The sequence below is a fragment of the Rhinatrema bivittatum genome, chromosome 8 (genome assembly GCF_901001135.1).
Source record: "Rhinatrema bivittatum chromosome 8, aRhiBiv1.1, whole genome shotgun sequence".
NCBI classification, from domain to species: domain Eukaryota; kingdom Metazoa; phylum Chordata; class Amphibia; order Gymnophiona; family Rhinatrematidae; genus Rhinatrema; species Rhinatrema bivittatum.
Genome location: NC_042622.1, coordinates 195,988,752 through 196,014,382, shown reverse-complemented (window position 1 = coordinate 196,014,382; position 25,631 = coordinate 195,988,752). Strand labels below are relative to the sequence as shown.

Here is a 25,631-nt window from a genome sequence, read left to right as displayed (position 1 = left end):
TTTATAGTCACGACCAGGAGGGGCATTAGAATGTAATCTGGATTTACGGGCCTTCTGCATCACTGACTTTACCACCACGGAAGCGGGAGTAGTAAGAAGACTGAAGCATCCGATATTTTAATTTTGATGGGCCTGAAAGCGGTGTTTCCCAGGTTCTTTTCATTAGTGCATCCAGCATTTCATGGGATGGAAGGGCAACTGGTTCTGCTGGAGTCTCAAACACCTTTAGTAAACCAAGAACATCTGCTCTTGGGTCTGGCAACTTCCTTGTTTCAATATTCAATGTTAGACCCACCTTCTCAAGAAATTTAGAATACGTGAGGTCTTCGGGAGGGACTGGATCTGGTTGATCTTCTGGAGGGTCTAATGGGTACCCTGTGGTAGAGCCAGGAGAAGATGATAAAGGTGATTGGTCAGCCGGAGGAGGAGAAGGCTTTGCCGGGGCTGGGGCTTCTTGGAGATGACAGAAGAGACTCCTGTGGAGGCTCTGGCCTGCATTCTCCTCGATCCGCGACCGTTGTTAGCAACTGAGCTAATATTAAGGAGTTTTGAGACATTGCTTGGGATGCTAATTCCTCTTGATCTGGTGCAGTCGATTGCACACCTCGTGGTGGAGCTTGAGGTGGCCGAATAGGTCTGTCGGTGCCTGATGAAGATTTCCTAGGCCTTTTGAGCAAGGGCTCCTCATGGTCTGATGGAAAAGACAGTGAGGATGCATCAGGAGCAGAAGATAAAGGGTCTTCATCCACAATTAGAAGAGGAGATGGCTCCTTTTGCCTTTTATGGCCAGAAACATGCTTTTTAGGTTGCTTTTGAGCCTTTTGCGTTGATGGAGTCGAGAACAGGGACTTTTTATGATGGGATGACCCTGTAGTGCGTCGAAGCAGTATGCGCATGCTTCGATCCCGAGGCATGGCTGGACTTGCTTGCGCTGGATGTGTCGTTGCGTCGATGATGATGCATCGGTGCGCAGATGCCAGTCGACAAATCGACGCTGCTGCCTTCTTCGATGCAATGGATGTGTCGCCCGCTCCATGCGTCGGTGGGAACTTTTTTGCTGATGCAGTCGACGCAGAATGACCTACAGACGCCGCCCGTGGACTCACTGACTCTTTCGACGCACGGGAGGGTCCAGGAGAGGATCTTGCCGACTCCTCCGAGGGGGCATACGAACCCGACGCAGCTTGCCTTAATTCTTGGATTTTTGCAGTTCTTTGTCTCTGTGCCCTAGGAGACATCTGTCCACAGTCAGCACAATTGGCCTAGTCATGTTGAGGGCCTTGACAAATATAGCAAGAGATGTGTCTGTCAGTAACTAACATTATCTTCCTGCAGCTGCAGAACTTGAAGCCTGGACAAGGCATTTTCTGTCAGAATTCAATGTATTTTTAACTAGTAGTTAAGCCTAACTACTATTAGAGGTGTTTAAGTTAAAATAAACCTCTTAAGTATCTTTCTCTTCACAGAAAAAGCTTGAGACCGAGAGCTCTGCGTGCTGTCAGGCTCGTCGAAAAAAACGGACTGAGGAGACTCTACAGAGGGGAGGGGGAGGTGCCAAGCAGGCACACACTACAGCAAGACTCAGAACTTTACTTTGAGAGCTCCGCCACCTACAGGACCGGAGGACGTCCCAGACAGCATGGCTAATTCATCCTGCTTATCTACGTGAAAACATTTAAGACTAAATCGGAGAAAATTCTTTTTCACTCAACGCACAATTAAGCTCTGGAATTTGTTGCCACAGGATGTGCTTAGTGCAGTTAGTGTAGCAGGATTTAAAAAAGGTTTGGATAAGTTCTTGGAGGAGAAATCCATGAACTGCTATTAATCAAGTTGACTTAGGGAATGGCCTTTGCTATTACTGGCATCAGTAGCATGGGATCTTCTTGGTTGGAAACAAGATGCTGGGCTTGATGGACCCTTGGTCTGACCCAGCACGGCAATTTCTTAAATTCTTATGCCTTTCGGCTTGACCACAACACCCAGGGGACCTTTTCCAAGCTGATGGTGGTGGCCGTGGCTATCCACAAGGAGGGAATTCTAGTTCATCCATACTTGAATGACTGGCTAATCTGAGCCAGGTTGTTAGCAGAGAGCAGGGTGGATATCGAACAGGGTGGTTCAGTTGCTGCAGCACCTGGGATGGGTAGTGAATTTGGTTAAGAGCAGCCTGCTGCCTTCTCAGGTCCTGGAGTATCTGTGTGTTTGGTTCGATATGGCTCAGGGAAAGGGATTTGAGTCCCACATTCAGACGAATCCCAAACCAATTTATAATTGATCTTGCGGAGATAGCACTAAAAAACAATTTTTTCAAATTCAATAGGAATATTTTTCTGCAAATTAAAGGAGTAGCGATGGGCTCAGCAATGGCCCCCTCAATAGCAAATTTATATGTGGCCCAATTCGAAAAAGATTTCCTTGTCAGGCACACATATTCAAAGAATATTATGATTTGGAAAAGATACATGGACGATATCTTTTTATTATGGAATGGCAGCCGAGATGATTTATACAATTTTTTTAATTGGTTAAATACATTAGATCTTAATCTGAAATTTATGATGCATTTTAACAATGAATCAATTTCTTTTTTGGACATTCAAATATCTCTGAAGAGTGGGAAATTTCATACAGATAATTATAGGAAACCTACTGATTTGAACAAGTTGTTTCATTATCAGAGTTGTCCTAACAGGTCACTAGTAAAAAAATCTACCCTATTTGTAATTTTTGAGACTAAAGAGACTATGTGCATATGATGAGACATTTCAATCAAGGGCAACGGAAATGAAACAGAGGTTACTTGACAGGGAATACCCTGTTAAACACGTCACAGATGGATTTAAGAGGGCATTCAAACAAAATAGACAAGATCTCCTCAAAACCAAAGTAAAAAAAAACAAAATGAAAAAATTATCTGTCCACTCACAGCTACACATATGTCACATAGTATTATTAAAATTCTGAAACGACATTGGCCAGTTATACAGCTACTAGCTGGCTTCAAAGACAAAAATCTGTTAATAGCTAACAAACGTGCCAAAAACATCAAAGATTATATTTCACCATCTGCCTTACCACAAAAACCAGTAAAGGATATCAGACTTCCAGGTCACCATCCATGTAACAATTGTTCTGTGTGCAATGTAAATATGAAAATTGACAGTCTACTATACCGGGCACTGAGAAGAAATTTAAATTGAGATAATTTACGAATTGCAAAAGCAAAAGGGTTATTTATGTCGCCTTATGCCCTTGTAATAAAATGTATATCGGAAAGACGATTAGACAATTTAATAAAAGAATTATCGAACACAGAAGTAATATTAATAGAAAAATAGAATCTAAACCGCTGGTCGACCACTCTATTCAGGAAAATCATAAATTTGATGATTATAAATTTTGTGTCCTGCAACAACTTTCGCTACATTGGAGAGGAGACTTAGATAGACTTCTGTTACGGCTAGAACAGAAATTCATATATGATTTTAAGACCATGGTAAAGCTTCCCTTGGGTAAATCCATGTTGACTGTGTTCCATTAAACCATGTCTTTCTATATGCTCTGTGATTTTGATCTTTAGAATAGTTTCCACTATTTTTCCCCGACACTGAAGTCAGACTCACTTGATCGCCCCTGGAGCCCCTTTTAAATATTGGGCTTACATTGGCCACCCTCCAGTCTTCAGGTACAATGGATGATTTTAATGATAGGTTACAAATTTTAACTAACAGATCTGAAATTTAATTTTTTAGTTCCTTCAGAACCCTAGGATGCATACCATCTGGTCCAGGTGATTTGCTACTCTTTAGTTTGTCAATCTGGCCTACTACAACTTCCAGGTTCAGAATGATTTGGCTTAGTTCATCTGACTCATCACCCCTGAAAACCATCTCCGGAACTGGTATCGCCCCATAATCCTCATTAGTAAACATAGAAGCAAAGAATTAATTTAGTCTTTCTGCAATGGCCTTATCTTCCCTAAGAGCCCCTTTAATCCCTCAGTCATCTAAAGGTCCAACCGACTCCCTCACAGTTTTCTTGCTTCGGATATATTTTTTAAAGTTTTTATTATGAGTTTTTGTCTCTACAGCCAACTTCATTTCAAATTCTCTCTTCGCCTGTCTTATCAATGTTTTACACTTAACTTGACAATGCTTATGCTTTTTCCTATTTTCTTCAGATGGATCCTTCTTCCAATTTTTGAAGGATTTTTTTTGGCTAAAATAGCCTCTTTCACCTCACCTTTTAAACATGCTAGTAATCGTTTTGCCTTCCTTCCACCTTTCTTAATGCGTGAAATACATGGTAACGGAGCCCTAAAACCCCAAGGCACGAGTAACACTGATGCTGTTTGCAAATTGGATCTAGAGAAATAAGGAACGCTCCCCTCTGTACCACCATGATGACTGACCTTAAGGTTTCCATTTGGAAATGGGTAATCCAACATGCTTCCTTGACCCCCTTTTGGATCTATACTAGGTCGAAAGGAGTCCTCCTTCTGGGGAACCATGAAGTAGATGAAATAATGGCCTGTACCTTCCTGATCCTTTGGAACTGGAACAACGGCCTTCAGAGCGAACTGCCGCTACAACGTGGCCTGAACCACTGCCCGCTTTTCTGCGGAATGGCATGGGGAAACCATAAAAGCGTCAGAGAGGATGGATAAGTTTCAAGGTACCTGCCATGCACCACCTCCAAGATCCACTGGTCAGAAGTGAATAATATTGGACTACTGTAACTCACTTTTCCTAGGGCTCCCCTACTCCACAATAAAACCCCTACAAATGTTACAAACTGCGACTGCTAGAATCATCTCAAATACCCGTAAATCTGAACACATCACCCCTATCCTTAAAGGCTTACACTGGCTCCCTATCCCTCCCGAATTCACTACAAAACCCTGACCATTATACATAAATCCATTCACGCTCACAATTCCAACTGGCTAGACATTCCTTTTAAGACGCATCAGTCTACCTGGCCCACCAGAACTGCCAACAAAAGCACTCTACTAGTACCCTCCCTTAAAACAGCCCACCTCTCCTCCACATGTGACCGTGCCCTCTCAATTGCTGGCCCTTCACTCTGGAACTCCCTCCCTCCAAACTTACACCTTGAACCATGCACCATCAAATTTAAAAAGAAGTTAAAAACATGGTTATTAAAACAAGCCTATCCGGATTAGTCCTCCCCCTCCCTCCTACGATGCTATACTATCTCCCATATAGACTATCCTATATTCCTTATATTAAGGAGCTCTATGTTCGCCTGTTGTTAAGCTTTTATGTTCGCCTGTTGTTAAGCTACATTTCTACGCTGCTCTTGTGTTATCCCCCTCCCAGTTCTTTCTCCCTGTTAATATGTACTTTCAAACCTGCTGTTCAAATGTGAACCGGTATGATGTCCCTACTAATACCGGTATATAAAAGTCTCTAAATAAATAAATAAATAAATAAATAAATACATACATACATACATACATACATACGGCCCACCTCTAATAAAATTGAGGGAAGCGGCAGTCTAACTCCACAACTGGAGGATGGACCTCCAAAACTTCATTGGGAGGATCGAGGAGCTCCTGAGCTAGAGGCATCATCTTTACCCTGGCTTCTTCGCTTAGAAGTACTGAGTCCTTCAAACAAGCAGGACCTGATTACTCAAACTTCTGGAAGAACAAAAATGCCGGGTGTTACAAAATTGCCCCTTTGCTGATGAAAACAAGGAAGTAGATTTCCTGTCCTTGGTAACCGAGGAAATTTGGACTCTCCCCATCGATCTGCCATCTTCTCCAATTCCTCCCCAAAAAATAAGCGCCCCTTAAAGGGCAACTTGGTAAGATTGAACTTTGAAATAGTATCAGTGGACCAGTTACACAGCCAAAGTAGTCTTTGGGCTGCAATCACTGAAGCCACTCTCCTAGCAGCCATACGCACCAAATCATAATCTGCACCTGCCAAAAACACAGCTCCCGGTTCCAGGTAGAGGTCATTCTCACCCAAGACCTCCTGAGCCTCCTGGGCTAATTGTAATCCAGCCTTGGCCACCATACAACAGAAAGCAGAGATAGCAAATGTTGCTTACCTGATGTAACAGGTGTTCTCACAGGACAGCAGGATGTTAGTCCTCACAAATGGGTGACATCGAGGATGGAGCCCTGTACGGAAAACTTTTCTGTCAAAGTTTCAACAAGCTTTGACTGACACTAGCACACTGGGTGCACTGAGCATGCCCAGCCTGCAATTATCCCTGTGAGCCACAGGTGTCTCCCTCAGTCTCGTCTTATAGCTAAAAAGCGCAAGCGAAACTAAAATAAAAGTATACAGACCCAACTCCGCGGGGTGGCGGGCGGGTTTCGTGAGGACTAACATCCTGCTGTCCTGTGAGAACACCTGTTACATCAGGTAAGCAACATTTGCTTTCTCACAGGACAAGCAGGATGGTAGTCCTCACAAATGGGTGAGTACCGAGCTGAGGATGCCCGGGAATGCACCAGATACACCGCAGATGCGCAAAGGCGTAACGACTGAGGTGGAAATGGGAACGGAGGGCATCCGCAACACCATAATGGGTTCGTGGAAGGATGTTGGGTAGTGAATTGAAAAAAGTAAGAGTAGGCGGACTGGCCAAACATGGAGCATGCCGGCTAGTCAAATGTAAGCAATAATAGGCTGCGAAGGTATGGAGAGGACTCCAGGCTGCAACCTGATAAAAAAGTACAAGCAGCAGTAACCAAAGGGAAGCTGTTAAGGCTAAGACGGACACAACAGTATGTGGATACCCACAGTGTTGTAGTGAAATGTCTGCTTGTTGGTAGGAAAGGAAATATAGACCACTTAATCAGAAGGATTAGGTCTGTGTGGCCACTGGAAGTAGCAGCTTGACCCTTGCATGAAGGAAAGAGTCAAGTGGAATTCACATGGAATGCAGTGCAATGTAGATAGAATGTAAGCGCAGCATTACTGTCCAGGAATGTGGAAAACCCACTCTCTCCCTAGGGCGAGAGAGAGAGGTTAGGAAAAATTAATAGAGTATTTCCTGAGGAAAGGAGATACAACATCTACCTGAAAAGGATAGAAAGTTGAATGCGTAGAACTACTCAGTGGCAGAGGAACGGAGTCAGGTGAGTATGGAAAGAGTGCATAACTCACGGACCCTGCTGGCAGGAATGACATTAAGAGGGAAAGAAGTTCCCTTGCCAAACTGTGGAAGAGAGGAATGGAAAGGCTCAAACGTAGAATGTATGAGACTTATAAGGAGAATATATATGTTCATTCCGTGATTAGAGAAATAGAGGCGGCTTGATCAGTGGATAATCCATGGTAAGCCGACTCAGAGAGGATTACCGAAAACGGGAACCCAACTCCCAAAACGATACACCTCCTAAGAGAAAGGTGTATCTATGTGGAGGATGTCTGGAGAACAGAATCCGAGGGAGTAAGAAAAAATGGTGGAAAAGTAAAAGGGGTAATACCTCTTTTTTTTTTTTTTTTTTTTTTTTAGCGTCAGGAGGTAAAGCCTGCCATATTAAACGGCAAGATTTATGTTTAGAAGGTTTTGTGACGCTACCAGAACCTAAGAACATCAGTAAGTCTATGATTTGGGACTGACTGGTGAGAGAATAAAAGGTTACTGATATGATGGATTGAGAAGTATGGGAAAGCATACTGATCTCAGTCAGGGAGTGGGGAAAAGAATACTGAACCCCATCCCAGTTCAACATTAGAAGAATGCTGGCTACGAGAGGCAGCAGAAGAGATATATTGAAGAGGCCTTTGATGGAAGAAAAGGCATCTAAGGGAACGCATAGGAAACATGTGCAGGGAGCAGAACCTGTGCATCGTATGGAATGATGCAGACGCCGAGGAAAGTTTAGTTAAACTCAGCGTTAAAAGATTTGCCCTGTACACATGTAATTGAGACCATTCGAGAGGATAGAACCTACGTGGAGAAGGTCTGATAGAGCGTTCATTAAATCTCTTAGATATGTGGCCCAAGGATGCATGAAGTGAACAAGGGCCAAGGGTAGAGCTGCGCAGCTGTCTAGCAGAGCAGCTAAGAGGTAATGCGTGCTTATGAGTTGGAAAGCACATTGTCCCTATGCTGTCTGTCTGTATGCACAAAGAATTGTTGCAAAAGCAGTATTGGAAGGCATAAGGGCATAACTCATGGGTGCAACGTCCAGGAAGTTTATGAGAAACTATGCTGGAGTGCAATAGATGCATAATGGGTTGACAGCTTTCAGGAGAAACTTTATAACCCTAAGGAATTGCGAGCATGAGTCGACGGAGACTAGGTCCTAGTTCGAACTGGGATAAGAATCAGGGACGAAAGCAATGAAACCACTTAGGTCCATTGAGTATAGAATGTCACTGAATATAACCCATAGCAGTTTTGAATTATGAGAAAAATGCATAGTGGGAAGAAACCCCATAGCCCAACCATGAAAAGTTGAAAGGCTGAGGTTATGGAAAATATGCGCAGGGACATATAACAATGTATCAGAATGTCTGTGCGCATGCTGGACAAGAGGGTCTTAAGACTGTGGTGTCCAGAAGTGTTACAGAAGGGATTTATGGCAGTGACAGTAATCCCAGTTAGTAAATGTATAGTGAGTCCTGAAAAAAGTGAGAGCTCCTTGCATGTACTGAAAGTGGTTAGCAGTAGTCTATGCAAGGAAAGTGAATGATGTTACACTCCGCAGAGAAAACAGCATTCACCAACAGTGATGCAAGAGACAGTTCACTTACCGAAGCTGGTGGCAGCGGCAGAGCTTGGGGTTGTAATGTTGACTCACCATAAAGCACATAGAAACATTAAAATAATGTACTTACTGCAGTATGGAGTGATGGTAACCAAAGATACCATTGTACCTGTGACGTCTAAAGAAAGTTGGATTTTCTTAGGTCCAGGATGTGCGGAGAGTAACTATTTTCTGTTAAAAGAAAGAATAGTGCAATTAAAACTCCCCAACCCCCCTCCCTTCTCCCCTCTGCACTTCGTAGCGCCTGGGGGAGTGTACCGGGACTTTGGTACAAGGTGGGGTGGCCGCTCTGATATCTGACCAGATGGGAGACCAGGAGGTGTCCCAATGGAGGATATCATGTAGGCTCCTGCAGGTGTGTGAGCGGTAAGTGGTACCCGCATTTCTGTATGCTGTACAAGGAGACACTGAGACCTGTGGCCAGGCCTCAAGGTGGACTTGTACATGGGGCAATGGTTGCTGAATCTCATGTTTAGCAGATCAGCCAATGCAGCTGGACCTTGGTTGGGAGGGAACCAAGAGTCAGAGCATTGGTCGGCACAGGGACTTGTTACTGACAAGAGAAGAAGCCCTGCTGCAATCCCAAGAAGATAGAGGGGTTCTCCTGATATTGTGGCTAACATAGCTAACATAGCGATATGTGACACTAATACAGTTCTAAAAGGCACATGACCCAGAACTTTTCGAACCACGGTCCGAATGGGAGAACACAACTCTATGGGAATGCCGCCGAAGCGGGTACTTACCATCCGACGTGGATCGCCGCAAGACGAGCCGGTGAAGATTGTTGACTCCGACGGTCTCCGGAGTCCTCGAGGGTAAGGCCGGGGACGTAAACGTCCATCTCGCTCTGAAACCCAGTATGGTGGCACAGGTACAGAGGAGACAGGCCAGGCGTGAGTGGCGTTTAGACTGCTAAGTGTAACAGATGGCCATAGTCCCACACCACTTGACGGTGGGGCACGCCAGGAACAGAGGAGCCCTAACGGAACTCATGTTCCCTTCCCTCGTCACAGCGGCTCGATGTGTCGTGACGCCAATGCAGAAGCTGTCGGACCTGGATCCGGAAGTTCTGGATCACCAAGGACTGCCAAAACTGTAGGAACAGTGCTGATGGCAGTGGTGATGTCGCTCTGCCCGAGCGTTGTCCAGCCTGGAGAAGGATGGCACCGATGTACTGGATGGCGTCAGCGGCGGACGATCACGATGTCAGCGATGATGGGTGCCACGGTGCTCGGCCCGGTCTTTCCCCAGCGCCGAGATGGAAGCCCTCGTCGTCCTGGAAGGCGATCGATGACGAACTGTCAGCACGCCTGCTCTGCTCCTGACACAATGGAGTGTCTTAAGCTAATACGGGGCTTAAAAAAGAACCCAAAGCGTGGAGCAATGTGAGGAGGCGAGGGTATTATGTGGCGGTGCTATGTCGGTATTGACGATATTGAAGGCAACCTAAGGGGCTTCGAGGATATCATCAAAATGGGTATGAAAAATCGTCGATGACTGGCCAGGAGAATGATGACAGTGACGGGCACTGACAGCAGTGGCATAGGTATCTTTGAAACGATGTGGAATCGAATAATCGAAAAACATTGCCGTTATTGAAAAAGATACCGGCATCGACTGAGTCGAAGTCGAATCAATAGGGCGTCAAGGACACCGAAGGAAAACGGAGGTGTCGAGGGCATCGATGCATGGAGGCGGGCATTTATGCCGTTTGTGGCATGGCCACGGGCATCAACTATAGGGCCACAGACGTTGACGGTATCGATTTGGACAGACTCAGATTTCCAAGTGTACATGGCATCGGTGCCCCAGACACGTGTGTCGGTGGCATCGATATGGACACGTATGGAATCGATGGCATGGATCTCCCAGTCGATGAATTCCATCCCGGCATCAACGCCAGTCCTGGAATCGGCATGGGCATCGATGCCAGCCATAAGGCTGGCATTGGCATCAACGCCCATCCACGGAATCGAGCCGGCATGGATACCCACCGATGGGACCCACCTGGGCATCGAATTTCACCGATGGGAGCAGCCTGGCATCGACTGCCCTCGATGGATGCATTCTAACATAGATGCCCATGGATGAAACACCTGGGCATCGGTGTCCATCGATGCAAAAGGACCTGGCACCGATGCCATCGACGGACGGCCATCCGGCACCAATGCCATCGACGGACAAGCCATCCGGCACCGATGTCCATCGATGGGGACCATCCGGCACCGATGTCCACCGATGGGGACCATCCGGCATCGATGCCCACCGACGAATCGATGTGGCACCGATGCCCACCGATGGAAAAGGGCTGGACATCGGTGGGGAGGATGGGGCATCGATGGCATCCCCAAAAGGGGGGGGGGCATCGATGAAGTGACCCTGGGATCGTTAAAAAGTGTCTCGGGCAGCGGTGGCGGCGACCCGAGTATGCATGGCAGTGACTAACAGCGTGTGCGTCAATGGCATGCATCCGGGTAGGGACGGCACCGAGGAAGCCCAAGGAAAAAAACAGTGCGTAGGAGGAAAAAGCCTGGTAGCACTGAAAAGCAAAAAACATGGATAAAGGCATCAGGGCACCGTGGGGGGAGGGGCGCTGATGACATATAAAAGCCCAGGGCGGTTTAGGAGGGTCCCGGTGTAGCGATAGGGTATCGACTGCGTGAGGGTACCAGGGAACGAAGGACTTGAAGCTACAGAGGTCCTAAAGTTAAGGAAAAAATCCCTACCCCACTAGCATAAGCAAGCAGAGTGTCACAGAGATACTCGCAAGCTGTTTAAAGCTAACTGAAAAATGGGGGAAGGGAAGGCTTCAGTCAGTTAACAGCCTTAAGATAGTGACAGAAACCGACCGAAAAATAAGAATTAGTACTCACCGAGCGTCGTAAAAACGTACGCGGAGGGAGACCTGTGCAGGGAAAAGTGTTTTTTGAAGTGAAAAGTTAAGTGTTTCCATGAGGTAATTAGTTAAAAAAAATCCTCACAGAGCTCCAACCGCTATGCTGACTGCAGAGCGGAAAAAAGAAGACTGAGGGAGACACCTGTGGCTCACAGGGATAATTGCAGGCTGGGCATGCTCAGTGCACCCAGTGTGCTAGTGTCAGTCAAAGCTTGTTGAAACTTTGACAGAAAAGTTTTCCGTACAGGGCTCCATCCTCGATGTCACCCATTTGTGAGGACTACCATCCTGCTTGTCCTGTGAGAATTGGAGATTCATGGTCATCACCTCAAAGACCTGTTTCAAAATTACCTCAATCTTCCGATCCTGGGGATCCTTTAAGGCTGCACCTCCTTCCACCAGAATGATGGTAAGTTTTGTCACCATGCAGACCGGGGTGTCCACCTTGGGAAATGGGAGCTATTCCCTTGGTTTAGGATCCATAGGGTACAAACTTGCTAATGAGCAACCCCCTTTCAAATTAGCCTCAGGAGAACTCCATTCCAAATCGATCAATTCTTGCACAGCCTCGTGCAGAGGGAAAAAACAAGATACCTCTTGCAAACTTCCCATCATAGGATTCTTCTTCGGATTCTGAGCCGCTGCAGGCAAGGCCTCCTCACAATCAAGGGCCTTCAGAGTCTGTAAAATCAAACTAGACATATTGTCTCTCTGAAAGAGGCAAAGCACTGTCCTGTGTGGCTCTGCATCTGAGGGAATCTCCCACTCCTCCAAAGAAATGCCTCATCAAGATCCTCCATCGAGGATCCTGACTCTTCCCAGGAGTCTCCTGAAGAATCCATGTCCTCACCTTCTCTGCTTTGTCCGTCTGGGAGGGAATGAGACCTCCTTTGACCGCTTCCGCGATCCTAAGGCGGGAGACTGCTGATGCGGGCGATTTAGAGACTCTACCCAGGACACTTCCTGCTCCTTACAAAAAGCCTGCAGGCCTTTAAAAAATTCCCCCCATGATGTGGTGGAAAAATCCATTCCCTGAGAAGGTAAAGCCCCTTCCAAGCTCACCACTGTGGGAATTGGCAGGAGAGATGGTGGGGAAGACTCCTCACCCACCCAGGAGGAGCTGTTGCCACACTTCCCTCCTGTGAACTTGGAGCTGCTGAAGTCCCTGCAGGGACAAATTCCCCTGCAGAAACATCTTCTTGAGCATTCACGCACTTCTGACAAATGCTTAGTGATCTCCTGGGTCTAATTACCCGCATATGACAGGCACAGCAAACGCGCAACTTTTTCCCATGATGCTCTCCTGATGCCATCTCTCGCCTGTGTGCACCTCAGCAATAGTGCTGCAAGCTCAAAATGGTGCCTGCGCATTCCAGATGGCTCCAAAATTAGCGCTTTGCCCATGTTCACAACTCGGCCTCTAACTCCTGCCCCACCTTGGTGCGCGATCACTGCTGGTGTCCTGCCAACACTTTTTTTTTTTATAAATAAACTTTATTCACCGCGCTGAAACTGCCAAACGCCAGAGAAAACCGGGGCAAAGAGCAATCGGGGGAGAGGAAGACAAAACAGAGAGACAAATTAACAGGGCTGAGCCTAAGGCTCCATTACCCTACCGCTCTCTCCCTTCAGAACTCGCCCTCTGTCAGGAGGCGGGCTAGGGCGCCAGTCTTCACCTTACTCTTGACCTGAGATATCAGACACTCAACTGAGGGAGGGAGCAAATGCCATCACCACAGGAGGTCAGAACAACCTGTTCAATTCTGGCAGGCCAAAGTCCACAAGCAAAGATGCATGTCCACCACCTGCTGGAGAAATACTGGCTGGCTGATGTCTGTGATGAGCTATATGAGAGGGACATCATTAAGTCATTGTGCTCCATCTCCACCTGCTGGTTGGCGTGCACATCCTACTGGTGTGGACTAGCTTGCCCAGATGAAGAAGAAATAAAACTGCCATGGTTATGGACACTTGCATCTGCTTTTTCCATAGGTATTTTTTTGAATGGAAAACAGAGTGGTTAAATGTCTACTCATTATGGAACCCCATGCACTGGATGGGCAATGTTTGGGCAGCTCAAAAATTTTCTTCCCTGTAACTAACTTGGAGATTTTCAATTTGATTTTTTAAATTTGAACCCTACCTTTCCAGCCAAAAAACTGCTCAGTCAGAACCAAATGCTAACCCCCTTGGAAATGCACACACTGCCTCAAGGAACCAAAAAATATAAACTAAATACAGAGAAAGCCTCACACACTATAATGCTGTGAGAAATTTTAGGTTAATTCAAGCTTCTTTCCAGCAGACTCTCATTCACATCCCCAAGCCTTCTCCAGTTACTATTCAAAAAGGACCTGGCAGATTCCTAACCATAACAGATATATATAGCTGAACTGGAATAGATGCAGAATTTTGTCAGATGTAAAACAGCAGTTTTCCTTTTTAAATGCTGAACATCTTCAATTAAAGAAGTCAACTTCCTCTTTCTATTCTGCGTGGCTCTAGCTAGATCTGGCAAAATATAAACTCCGCATATTCTCTTTCATTTGTTTTCACAAAAAGTCTATTGCAGATACAAATATTCCTACAGTATGTAGCAGAATTACTAATTTCATGCTCTGATCCCTTTATTTAGTGACCTGTTCTCTAAAAGCAAAATGTCAGCTCTACGGTAGGCAAGAAGAAACCCTGCAATTTCTATCTTTCCTTGTTATTTTGAACCTCTTCTTCATATTAGACAGAGCTATTAATCACCAGCACCACTCTAGCATTGCTCGATGCACTACCATTATTTCATGAGTGGAGAAGAGTGCTGCTTTTAAACACTCCACATTACTCCGACCGCCCATGTGAATGAGCTCTGTGTCACAGATGGGTACGGAAAACCTTGCAGACTCCAATTGCTTGATACCATACTAATCATCTCAGCAATCAGAACTCAGGTAGAGCAGCAGACTGGAATAAAAGTCCTATGTGAGTTAAACACATTTCAGAGTTCACATTTCTGGAAAACATGTAACAACTGTGACAGACATTACATTGTTAGATTGTCTTCTTAACGATGGTTGTACCAATAACATTTCTGTTATTGGCACAGTTTTCTCCTAGGATATTTTGGAGGTAGCTACAGAAAGGAAAACTGGTTCTTACCTGTTAATTTTTGTTCCTGAAGTACCACAGATCAGTCCAGATGCATGCTTTTTTCTCCCTTACCAGCAGCTTGAGTCAGAGCAGGAAAGCTTTACTAAAACTGTGTCACTTAAGCCAATGTGCAACCTGCAGTCCCTCAGTATAGCTCTGTACCCAAGCCAAGATACAGTTAACCCAACAAACAACTCCCTCATGTCCAATTAAGTAGGGAGGAGGTAAGCTTGTAACTCCGAGCACTCAAGACTATAAAGATGATTGAAAACTCCTAATAACAATGAACTTCTTACTATATACACATAGACTAGAGTGATCTTTTCAGAGAAGGTGGGGCTCTGGACTGATCTTTACCTCTTCAGGAATGAAAGTTAGCAGGTAAGAACCAATGTTCCTTTCCTATTTGTCCCCTAGATTGGTCCAGATGCATGAGATGTATCCAAGCTCTCCTAAACCGGGCAGGAACCTGAAAGACCTCCTTGCAGTACATTCTCTCCAAACACAGCTTCTGTCAGCAGCCAAACATCCAGCCGGTAATGCTTTGTGAAAGTGTGTAGTGACGACCAAATCACCACTCTGCAAATCTCCTGTGGGGAAACCAACTGATATTCAGCCCAGGATACCACCTGTGCTCTGGTAGAATGGGCCCGTAGACCTTCTGGAATTGGACGTCCTTTAGAAATGTTAAGTGGACACAATAGCCTCCTTTAGCCACCTGGCAATGGTTGCCTTAGCAGCTTTTTTTTCCTTTACTCGCTCCCTCAAAAAGAACAAATAGGTTATCTGACCTCTGAAAACTGCTGGTGATGTTCAGGTACCTCAACAGTGCCCTATGCACATCCAACAAGGGAAGCTCTTTCACATGTGGAGAAGAAGGATCCAAATCTGGAAAAGCAGGAAGCTCTACAGTCTGGCTCAGGTGAAACGTAGATACCACCTTGGGTAGAAAAGAGGCCACCATGTGTAGAGCTACTCCATCCACAGAAATTTGAAGAAAAGGCTCCCTACAGGACAAGGCCTGAAACTCAAAAATGCGCCTGGCTAAACAAATTGCCACCAAGAAGACTATCTTCAGCACAAGGGCCTTCAGTGACACTTTATTCAATGGTTCAAAGGGTGGACCACAGAGAACCTGCAAAACCAGATTAAGATTCCATGAGGGAAACACTCACCAAACCGGAAGCTGCAAATGCTTCACCCCCTTAAGAAACAGTACTATATCCAGATGAAAAGCCAGGGAAAGCACCTGCACTCTGCCTCTAAAACAGCCTAAAGCCGCCACTTGGACTCATAGAGAATTGAACGTGAACCTCTTCTGTAGTCCAACCTGCAAAAAGATCAGAATATGAAAAACTGACACACGAAGGGGAGCAACTCCCTCTTTTACGCACCATCCTCAAAACACTTTCCACTCCCTGACATATGCCAAAGTGGAAGATCTCCTAGACTGAAGCAAGGTATTGATGACTTCCTCTGAATAGCCTTTGAATCTCAAGCAATTCCTATAAAAAACCAAGTCACCAGACAAAAGTGAGCTGCCTGTTTCAAGAAAATTGGCCCTAATGAAGCAGCCTGGGAAGGTGTCAGAGTCGAAGAGGACAATCCACTGTTAGTTTTATTAAATCTGAGAACCATGGCTGATGAGGCCACTCTGGAACCAAGAGAATTACCCCCTTCCTGGATGTATCTCAATACAACTCAGAATCCTATCTATTAGTGACTGAGGGGAAACACATACAACAGGAAACCGCAAGGCCAAGGGAGGACTAGGGCATTGATAACTTCTGCTCCAGTCTGCAACTGAAATAATATCATGCCTTGGCATTCTGCTTCGATGCCATCAAGTCCAGCTGGAGACGCTCCACGTGGCACGACTGAGATCCATCACCTTCTCCGCAAGCTCCCATTCCCCGGGGTCCAACACCTGTCTTGCTGAGGAAATCCACCTGCATGATTGCCACTCCAGCAACATGAGAAGCCACCAGAGTCATCAGATGCTGCTCCGTCCAGCAAAAAAGTTCCTGAACCACCTGGATCACCGTTGTACTCCTGGTTCCTCCTTGATGGTTGATATGTCATAATCAAACGTCAAAAAGACGGTCCCGTTTACTATTATGCTTGAGACGCTTTCGTCCGTATAGAAGCACCCGCTTTAACTTTCATAAGAGTTCTCCTGAGGAAGCGATCGCAGTATCGCAAAACACCGGCCGCTGTCGGGGATTTTCTGAAGCATACCTTGAGGGACCAGCTGATATCCTAAGATAGTTTCTAGATATAACTTTCAGGATTGTTCTTCATATACAACTTTCAATACTTACACACCGCAAGTGACGAGTAGTCCGGGCGGCAAGTGATTTGCACTGCCGCCGTCAGGCTTGCTGATGCGGTTACATTTCAATTTATGAAAATTTGCGATCTATTAAAAGTTTGCACAGTAGTGGAGATTATTCTATCTCGTCTTTCTGACGTTTGGTTTTGATTGGTAAGACGAGTGCCGCAGTTCTTTGTTACATTGATATGTCATAATCACATTGTCCAAGAGGACTCATCACTCGATCGTGTATTTGCGAAAGAAAACAAAGCAGCAAATTGCAAACTGCTATCATTTCTAAACAATTGATAGACCACAAAGCCTCCTCCACTGACCACCATCCCTGCACTGTCAGGCCCTGACAGATGATACATCAGCCTTTCAGACTGGCGTCCATGGTCACTACCATCCAATCCAGGATGTCCTATTCCATGCCTCACTCCAAGTTGGCTAAAGAAAGCCACCAGGAGAGACTGGACCTGGATTCCTCCTGTAGTGATAGACTGCTGAAAATCCTCTGACTGAGGGTACCATCAGGACAGTAATGCTCTCAGAAGAGGCCGCAAATGTGAGAATGCCCAGAGAACTAAATCTAATGTAGACGCTATAGAATCCAGGACCTGCAAATAAACCCAGATTCTGGGTTCCAGAAGCATCAACAACCTCTGAACCTGTGCCTGCAATTTCAACATCTTTCTTCCATAAGGAATGCCTTGCCCTTAAAAGGAAGATTGTCCAGTTGCGTCTTAGACCAGACACCCACAGACCAATTACACAAACACAGGAGTCTTCTAGTTGAAACTGCCAACATCATATTCCAGGTTGACATACACAGCAAGTCAAACAAGGCATCCGCGATATAAGCTACCTCAGCCTCCAAATGATCTGTCTGTTTCGCTGAGACTGAAGCCCCCACATCCTTCACTTGAAGCTGCTGTACCTAGTGCAAACAGGTGCATGCCATGAAGCTACTGCACATTGCAGACCACTTGCCCAATGCGGAGACCTCAAACATCATCTTGAGATGTATTTCTAGCTTCCAGTCCTAAACATCCTTCAGAGCTACGGACCCTGCCTTCAGAATGGTAGTCGTTTTGGTCACTGCTGAGACCGAAGCATCCACCTTAGGTAGCTTCAAGCGCTCTGCCACCTTTTAGACCAGCTTCAGCAGCATCCCACTCCCTGATGACCAGCTTCTTCACAGACCGATGGAAAGGAAAAGTCTTCATTGGACCCCCAAAGCCCTTCTATGATGGGGTCCACTCCCTCATGATCGGACTCCTCCTGAGTCTCTCCTTAATCCAAAGCTCCTCTAAAACTTGGGGAATTAGGGGAAACAATTCCTCATCCTGGAAGAACCTGACAATTCCTCATCCTGGAAGAATCTTCCGCCACAAGAATATCCCTCTGCACCAGGGGATCCTCATCCTCATCTCCTGGAGGCTCCAGTGAGGGACCCCTGTCCCCCTCAGAGCCCTTTGAGGTTTCTGATGCATCCATAGCAAGCTGCTTCCAAGCAGGAGTGTGCAGAGGGCCCTTAGCCCCCCTCCCCCTCCCACAGAAGGCAACTTTTCTTGATTTGCTGTGCTATAGGAGGTTCTGGGAGCGGGGATACTTCCCTGAAACTCCTTTTTGCCAGGAAGGCTTTGTGCATTAAAAGCAATAATTCTGAGGAAAAAGTCTCTGCAGAGTCAGACTTATCCTCTGAAGACTCCTTAGTCCCCTCAGACTCCTCTTCAGTACTCGCAAGGTCTAGAACAGGCTCTTCCCATGGTGACTCCAAAATGCTGCAGATCCTGCACTACAGGAGGGAGCAGACCTACCCAATTCATAGCAGAGTTGTTCCCAAGGCTCATCAGACCAGAGTTACCTTCACCGCCAGTCGCACAGTGGCTGCAGAGCCCTGACATGTTCACCTGCAATTTAGTTGCTGAACATGAATACTAGCATTTCCTGCATTCAGCAACATGAAGAGTTCTGTGAGTGGCTGCAGAGCCCTGCCGTGTTCATCTGCAATTTGGTTGCTGAACATGAATAGCAGCGTTTCCCATTTTCAGCAACATGAGGAGCTCTGCGAGTGCACACCCTGTTGGGCCGAAGATGACTCTCCCGAAGTCAGCCACCCAATCCCATGGAGGATTTCAGCAGAATTCTGGGCCTCCCCCATATCAGAGCAGTAGCCAACTCACCCCAGAGGGACAGCTCCATGAGCCGATCAGCCCTGCCTCCCCAGCTCCAACTTCCCTTTATTTTAAAGCCATACCATGTCCCAGCACTGAACCCCATCAAAGGGAAAATAAAAAATGAGTAGTTACTGTCCTAGTAATCTTCCTTCTTCTTGCCAAGGGAGCGGTGGGAGAGAGCTGTGCGGCGAAAAGAAGGGAGTCAGACCACAGAATTTCAGTCTCTCCACAGACGCCAGGCAGAGACGAAAATAAGGGTCACCTACCCCCTTGCTTGCCCTATTCTACTAGGGGAATAACCCTTCACAGACCCCAAACCCCTAGGAGAATTTTTCTTATGTCTTCTTTCTCTTTTTTTTTTTTTTTAAACTCCATACTGCAGGTTTGCTGGAGACAGAGAAATACTGAGGAGCTGCAGGTGGCACACTGGCTTAAGTGACAGTTTCAGTAAAGCTTATCTTTTCTGTCTCAAATCTGCTGGTAGGGGAGAAAAACCAATGCATCTGGACTAATCTGAGGGACAAACAGAAACTGCCCAATGCAATGCAAGCAAGCAGTAAAAAACAAGAAGCTCCATGCAAAGCTAATCGACCCTATTTTCTGGACACACATGCATCCAACTGACTAGAAAGAAATATCCTGGTAGTTACTTCCTTACACCTCTTGATATATCCCGAAAATATGGTGTGAATTGAACACCAAACACAAACATTATTAGGGGATAGGGACACACACAGAGACAGGGTGATCTCATAAGCTTTCTTCTCAAACAAAACATAAAGAAGGGTTGTATATGTGATACATATACACACATATTTGATTTGTATTTAATGCAGGAAGATCGGTATATAAAAACCAAAAATAAATAAATAAATAAATATAAAGCTAGGGATGACAGATGTATACACTTGATATATAGGTATGTTACTTACTCTCCTTCCAAGGGTCTTTCTAAAACAATAGACACCTCTGGGTCCTTATGTCCCACTGTCTTTGTAATTCTGATTGGGTGAGGTGACACAGGCCTTTTGTCTATGGATGCATTTTCTCTTCCTTTAAAGCAAAAAAAGGAAAACAGGACTTTTTCAAGGACCTCATAAACCTCCTTTACCCTCCAGAAAGCCACAAAGCCTCCTCAAGTACAGTATTCCCCTAAATAATAAGGTCAATTCAGAGGTACATCCTCTCTTCACCCATACCTTTACTCTTAAGGCTCTGGTTCTCCTACAGAGGAACAGACTTTCGGTAATGATTATTTCAATTTTAATATCACACTTGGCTATTTTCTCTAATCTCCATTACCTAGCCTCTCTCAGCCCCATTCCCAGTAACACCATAAATTTGTCAAGAAAGTACAGGAATGGCCCAGAAGTTTTCCAAATTGAACAATGGAATGTATATGTGCGCGCATGTGCCCGTGAGTATCGGTACCTAGATAGGGGAACATTTTCAGTCCCTCTGTGCAGCTTGCAGGCCTGCGGGTACTCTGCATCTACAGGCCTGCAATTTCATTTTCAAAAGAAAAGCCCCTGCAGTTTCCCTTTGAAACACAGTCTTACTTGATAAGGACAGCCCTCACAGATTTTTCAGGTGCAAACTCTGTGCTAGGAAGAAACTCACAGATCGATACTCTAAGGCCGCGGTAGAAACAGTGCGGCAGTGTCAGGCGCACCCTCGTTCCCCGCACGCACAGTTCTCTTCACCTACCGCTCGATACTCTCTTCTAATTGCATGCAAATGCATGCCACGGCTGCGAAGCCTTAGGCAAGCGTTAGGCCCGCGCAACCCATTTTACTGTATAGAGCGCCTATACAGTATCCTGGGTTCGCGGGCCTAACGCTTCACGGCCGCGCTGGTATCTGTCATTTCAAATGACATTTGAAATGACAGGTACCAGGAAGTGGACAGTTATGTTCCCCGATGCTCAGCAAACTTTCCCCCAGCCCCCGCTTACCTGCCCTGGCCCCGTCCGGTCTCCGGTGCAGCCCCAGTCCTGTCCCCTCCTCCCGAAGCAAAAAAAAAAAAACCCCAAAAAGTAGCAAGGCTCGGACCTGCTACGGTAGTCCCTTCTCCCTTCTCCTCTCCTCCCGATTTCGGCGCTCAAGGTGGCCGGGTGGGCGTGCATTCATCCAGGCAGAGGGAGCCGGCGGTGAAAGCGGCCTCCGGCTCCCTCTGCCTGGATGAATGCACGGCCCCCGCCGGCAGTGAATGAATGCCCATGCGATTTCGGCGCTCAAGGCGTGACGTCACGACATGTGACTGCCTTGAGCGCCGAAATCGCACGGGCATTCATTCACTGCCGGCGGGGGCCGTGCATTCATCCAGGCAGAGGGAGCCGGCGGCAGGAGTGAATGCCTAATAGCCTCAATCACATGCATTTGCATGTGATTAGCGCTATTAGATTCACTCCGGGTTGTATAGGTGCTAATTAATCCCCTTATGCAATAAGGGGATTAGCACCTCTAAAAAATTTAAAAGAAAAGAAAGAAAGCAAACTGCTATTTAAAGTGGCTTATACTAAAAGTGAATAGTAATCCCTTCAGGTTGCTTTTAGTTCTGTACTGTGTCAGTTGTTGTTCATCTATTTGTAAGGCACTCCATGTCGTGTGCCACATAAAATCAGTAAAGAAATGAATAAAATGCTTTGGTTCTTTCCATGTTACTTGGATTGTTTATTAAAACATTATAAAAATATGGGAGAAGATAATGTGTAAAAAACTGTACTGCCATAACTGTCCACAAAGCCCATGATCAGAGTCTGATTTCATGCATTGCTCTTCTAAAAATCAAAGCCCTGGAATCCCAGTGGCCAGATTTGGTGTCATTATGGTGTCACCATAATGACTGACCTAGATGGAACGGGGAGGGGGAAAACACCATAGACAGTTGCCGAGCGTTCATGTTGCCAAGCCCCACTAGAAGCCATCGCCTATTTAGGTGGAAGTTCATAAGCCAAAAATCCAAGAAATAAAACAATGGGACAAATTTCTGCAAGAAATTAGGTATAATGTGCTGATAATTTGGACCCATATGTTTATTAACCTGTATTGTTGACCTCTTGACTATCTTTACCGACCTGGCACCACTCCAGCTATGGTTTGAGCCACACAGAGCCAAGCAGGGCCTGTGAGACTACAGAGCCCTACGCAGTTCAAACCATGAGATGGCTGGAGTGGTGCCAGGAGGGCAGAAGGGAGCCGGAGGTCTCCCCGTGTAGGATCATGGAAACATTGATCTGCACTCTGTCCATTTTTAATGATGTGCCACAAAGGCTGGACATTTTCTTATGTCTGAACTGCAGACCTTTCCCCTCAGAATTATAGTTATGTTTGGAAGCCCCCGTTGAATACATAATACACAATACAGCCTGGTTCATGTAAAGAATGCTGCAATCCATTTTTTTTTAAGTAACCACTCTGGCTTTTGGTGAGAAATATAATATACAAAAAGCCACAAACCTTCTTTTTCTTCATTTGCCCAGAACTCAGGACCAGCGTACACAATTTGATTAAATCTGCTCCGAACCGACTCCTGGTATCTCTTAAAAAGAAATTAAAAAAAAATAAAAAATTTTATATTCCGTACAAAACAAATCTTTCCTGGCAGACTATAAAAAGATTCAACCCTTCTAAGCTTGCCACTGCCTAGCTAGCTAGTCTGCCACATTTAGATGAACTATTTCACTCATATTCCTCTTCTTAACACTTCCTGAGAGCAGTGAATTGCCTTAACAGCTCATGATAATATATACCAGCAGTCTAAAATGTTCACATATGCTTTTGAGCAAAGGTAGTGTTGCTTGAGTTAATGCCGGTTTGGGTCTTACATCTTGACACCCAGTTCTTGAGGATTTGAAAATGTTTGTTTGGTGCCAAAAATGATTTTGTAAAAATAAGAACTTTGGGTTGTATATACATGTACACCATACATCTTTCAAGTTTTGAAGGCTTAACTTACTACTTGAAGAACCTTTACAATCTACTTTCTGTACAAAAACATTAGCCTTTTTTTTTTTCTTAAATTCAGGATGCCTTTTCCTTGTCACATTATTGCAAAGTTTTCATCAACAATTAACAACTTGGGGCTGGCCCAAGTTGTCTTGCTCATGACCTGCATTGGATTCCTGGGTCCAGCTTTTGATCCTCCGGCTAGAAATTCTGCAGAGGTAGCATTCATGGCCTTGGGAGAGAGGGATTTCTTGACTCAGCCAGACTTGGGGACAATGATATTACACTCCAAAGGAAAGGAAAATTGGTTCTTACTTGCTAATTTTCGTTCCTGTAGTACACCATAGATCAGTCCAGACTCCCAGACTTTGCCTCCCTTCCAGCAGATGGAGACAAAGTTTTGCTGACGCTGCCACATAACCTGGTGTGCCACTTGCAGTCCCTCAATATTGACCTGTACCCAAGTCAAGATATTACTGAACATAAACAAACACGTCCCCACATAAACACATCTTCCTGATCGAGCAGTAGGACGTGGAACCCTAGAATGGGAATGGATCCTTTCCAACTTTAACAATGGAAGAAAACAAACAAAACCTGTGCCATTCTTCAGTCCATTTACAATAACAGATCGAGCAGGCTCTCCAATTCTCCCCACATCAACTGGGTGGAACTCTGGACCGATCTATGCTACTACAGGAAGAAAATTAGCAGGTAAGAAAATGTTCCTTTCCCTGTATGTATCCAGATCAGTCCAGACTCTGGGACGTACACAAGCTTCCCTAAATAGGGTGGGACTGCACTCGAAACACACTTTCACCAAAGCCCATGGCATCTGGAACCTGGACATCCAAATGATAATGTCTGGCAAAAGTGTGCAACAACTTCAAAGTAGCCCTCCTACAAATCTCATGTGGCGATACTTGTTGAAATTTGGCCCAGTATGCCGCTTGCGATCAAGTAGAGTGAGCCCTTAACCCCGCAGGAATAGGACAACCTTGACAAATGTATGCCAAACCTATCGCTTCTTTCAACCATTGCGCTATGGTGGACTTTGAAGCCTTATGTCCCTTTTTTGCGCCACTCCATAGCACAAAAAGATGAACCAATAATTGAAAGTTATTAGTGACTTTGAGATACCGTAACAAGGCTCATTTCACATCCAAGAGCCGCAACTCTCTTGCATGAGGTGCTGCCGTGGACAGGGTTCGAAGGCCGGAAGCTCTATCGATTGATTCAAGTAAAAAGACGATACCATTTTTGGAAGAATGAAGGAACCATATGCAAAGAGACTCCAGAATCCATAATCCTCAGAAAAGGATCCCTACATGACAGAGCACATAGTTCCAAAATCCTCCTAGCGGAACAAATTGCCACCAAAACAACAACCTTTAAGGTAAGATTCTTCATAGTTGCCCTTCTAAGTGGCTCGAATGGGGCCACACACATCTCCTTGATGATCAAGTTCAGGCTCCGGGGAGCCACAACTTCCGCACCAGATGCTGCAAATGCTTCGCCCCCGCCCACCCCAGAGAAAATGCACCACATCTGGATGTGAGTGAAGGCTGCTCCCTGCACTTTGTCCCTAAGACAGCCCAATGCTGCCACCTGGACTCTGAAGGACTGCTGCAAGAAGGTCAAAATGTGCGCCACAGACGCTCGAGTAGGTTCAACCTCCTTGCTCTCCGCATCAAGTCTCAAAACCTCTCCACAGCCTCACATAAGCTAAGGATGTTGAAGTCTTCCTAGCTTGCAGCAGAGGGGAAATGACAGCCTCGGGATAACCTTTCCACCTTAGACGCTTCCTCTCAAAAGCCAAGCCACAAGACAGAAGCGAGCTGCCCGATCTGAAAATATAGGATCTTAGTGCAGAAGGTTTGGAAGATGAGCGAGACACAGCGGCCTGTCCACTGCTAGATTGATCAAATCCGCAAACCATGGTCGCCGAGGCCACTCCGGTGCCACTAGAATCAACTCTCCCAGATGAATCTGTATTCGCCACAACACTTTGCCCACCAGCGACCACTGCGAAAATATGATGCCTTAGTACTCCCTTGCGGCCATGGGAGTACTAAGGCATCAACTCCTTCCACTCCACGTTCTCTTATGCGACTGAAGAAGCAGGGAGACTTGGCATTCCTTTGAGTTGCCATCAAGTCCATGCAGGGTGTGCCCCACTTGTGATGGATTAACCAAACTGCTTCCACCGACAAGTTCCACTCCCCAGGATCCAGCTGTCGATGACTGAGAAAATCTGCTTGCACATTGTCTATCCCAGCTGTGTGAGAAGCCACCAATAATTCTAGATGTTGCTCTGCCCATCGTATTAACTCCTGGGCCTCCTGAGCCACTGCCCAACTCTTGGTACCACCCTGTCAGT

General features: G+C 45.8%; 1 protein-coding gene across 7 annotated transcripts in view; it reads right to left on the bottom strand.

Moving 5' to 3' along the window:
* KIAA0753 (KIAA0753 ortholog) overlaps positions 1-25,631 on the bottom strand; it is a 155,217-nt gene that overhangs the window by 28,901 nt on the left and 100,685 nt on the right. For all 7 annotated transcript variants that reach the window (XM_029612390.1, XM_029612389.1, XM_029612394.1 and 4 more), the window contains 2 exons: positions 22,763-22,844; positions 20,237-20,357 (listed from right to left, as the gene is read on the bottom strand). In XM_029612390.1, coding sequence (XP_029468250.1) covers positions 20,237-20,357; positions 22,763-22,844 — 203 coding nt within the window. The remainder of the gene's footprint in view (positions 1-20,236; positions 20,358-22,762; positions 22,845-25,631) is intronic.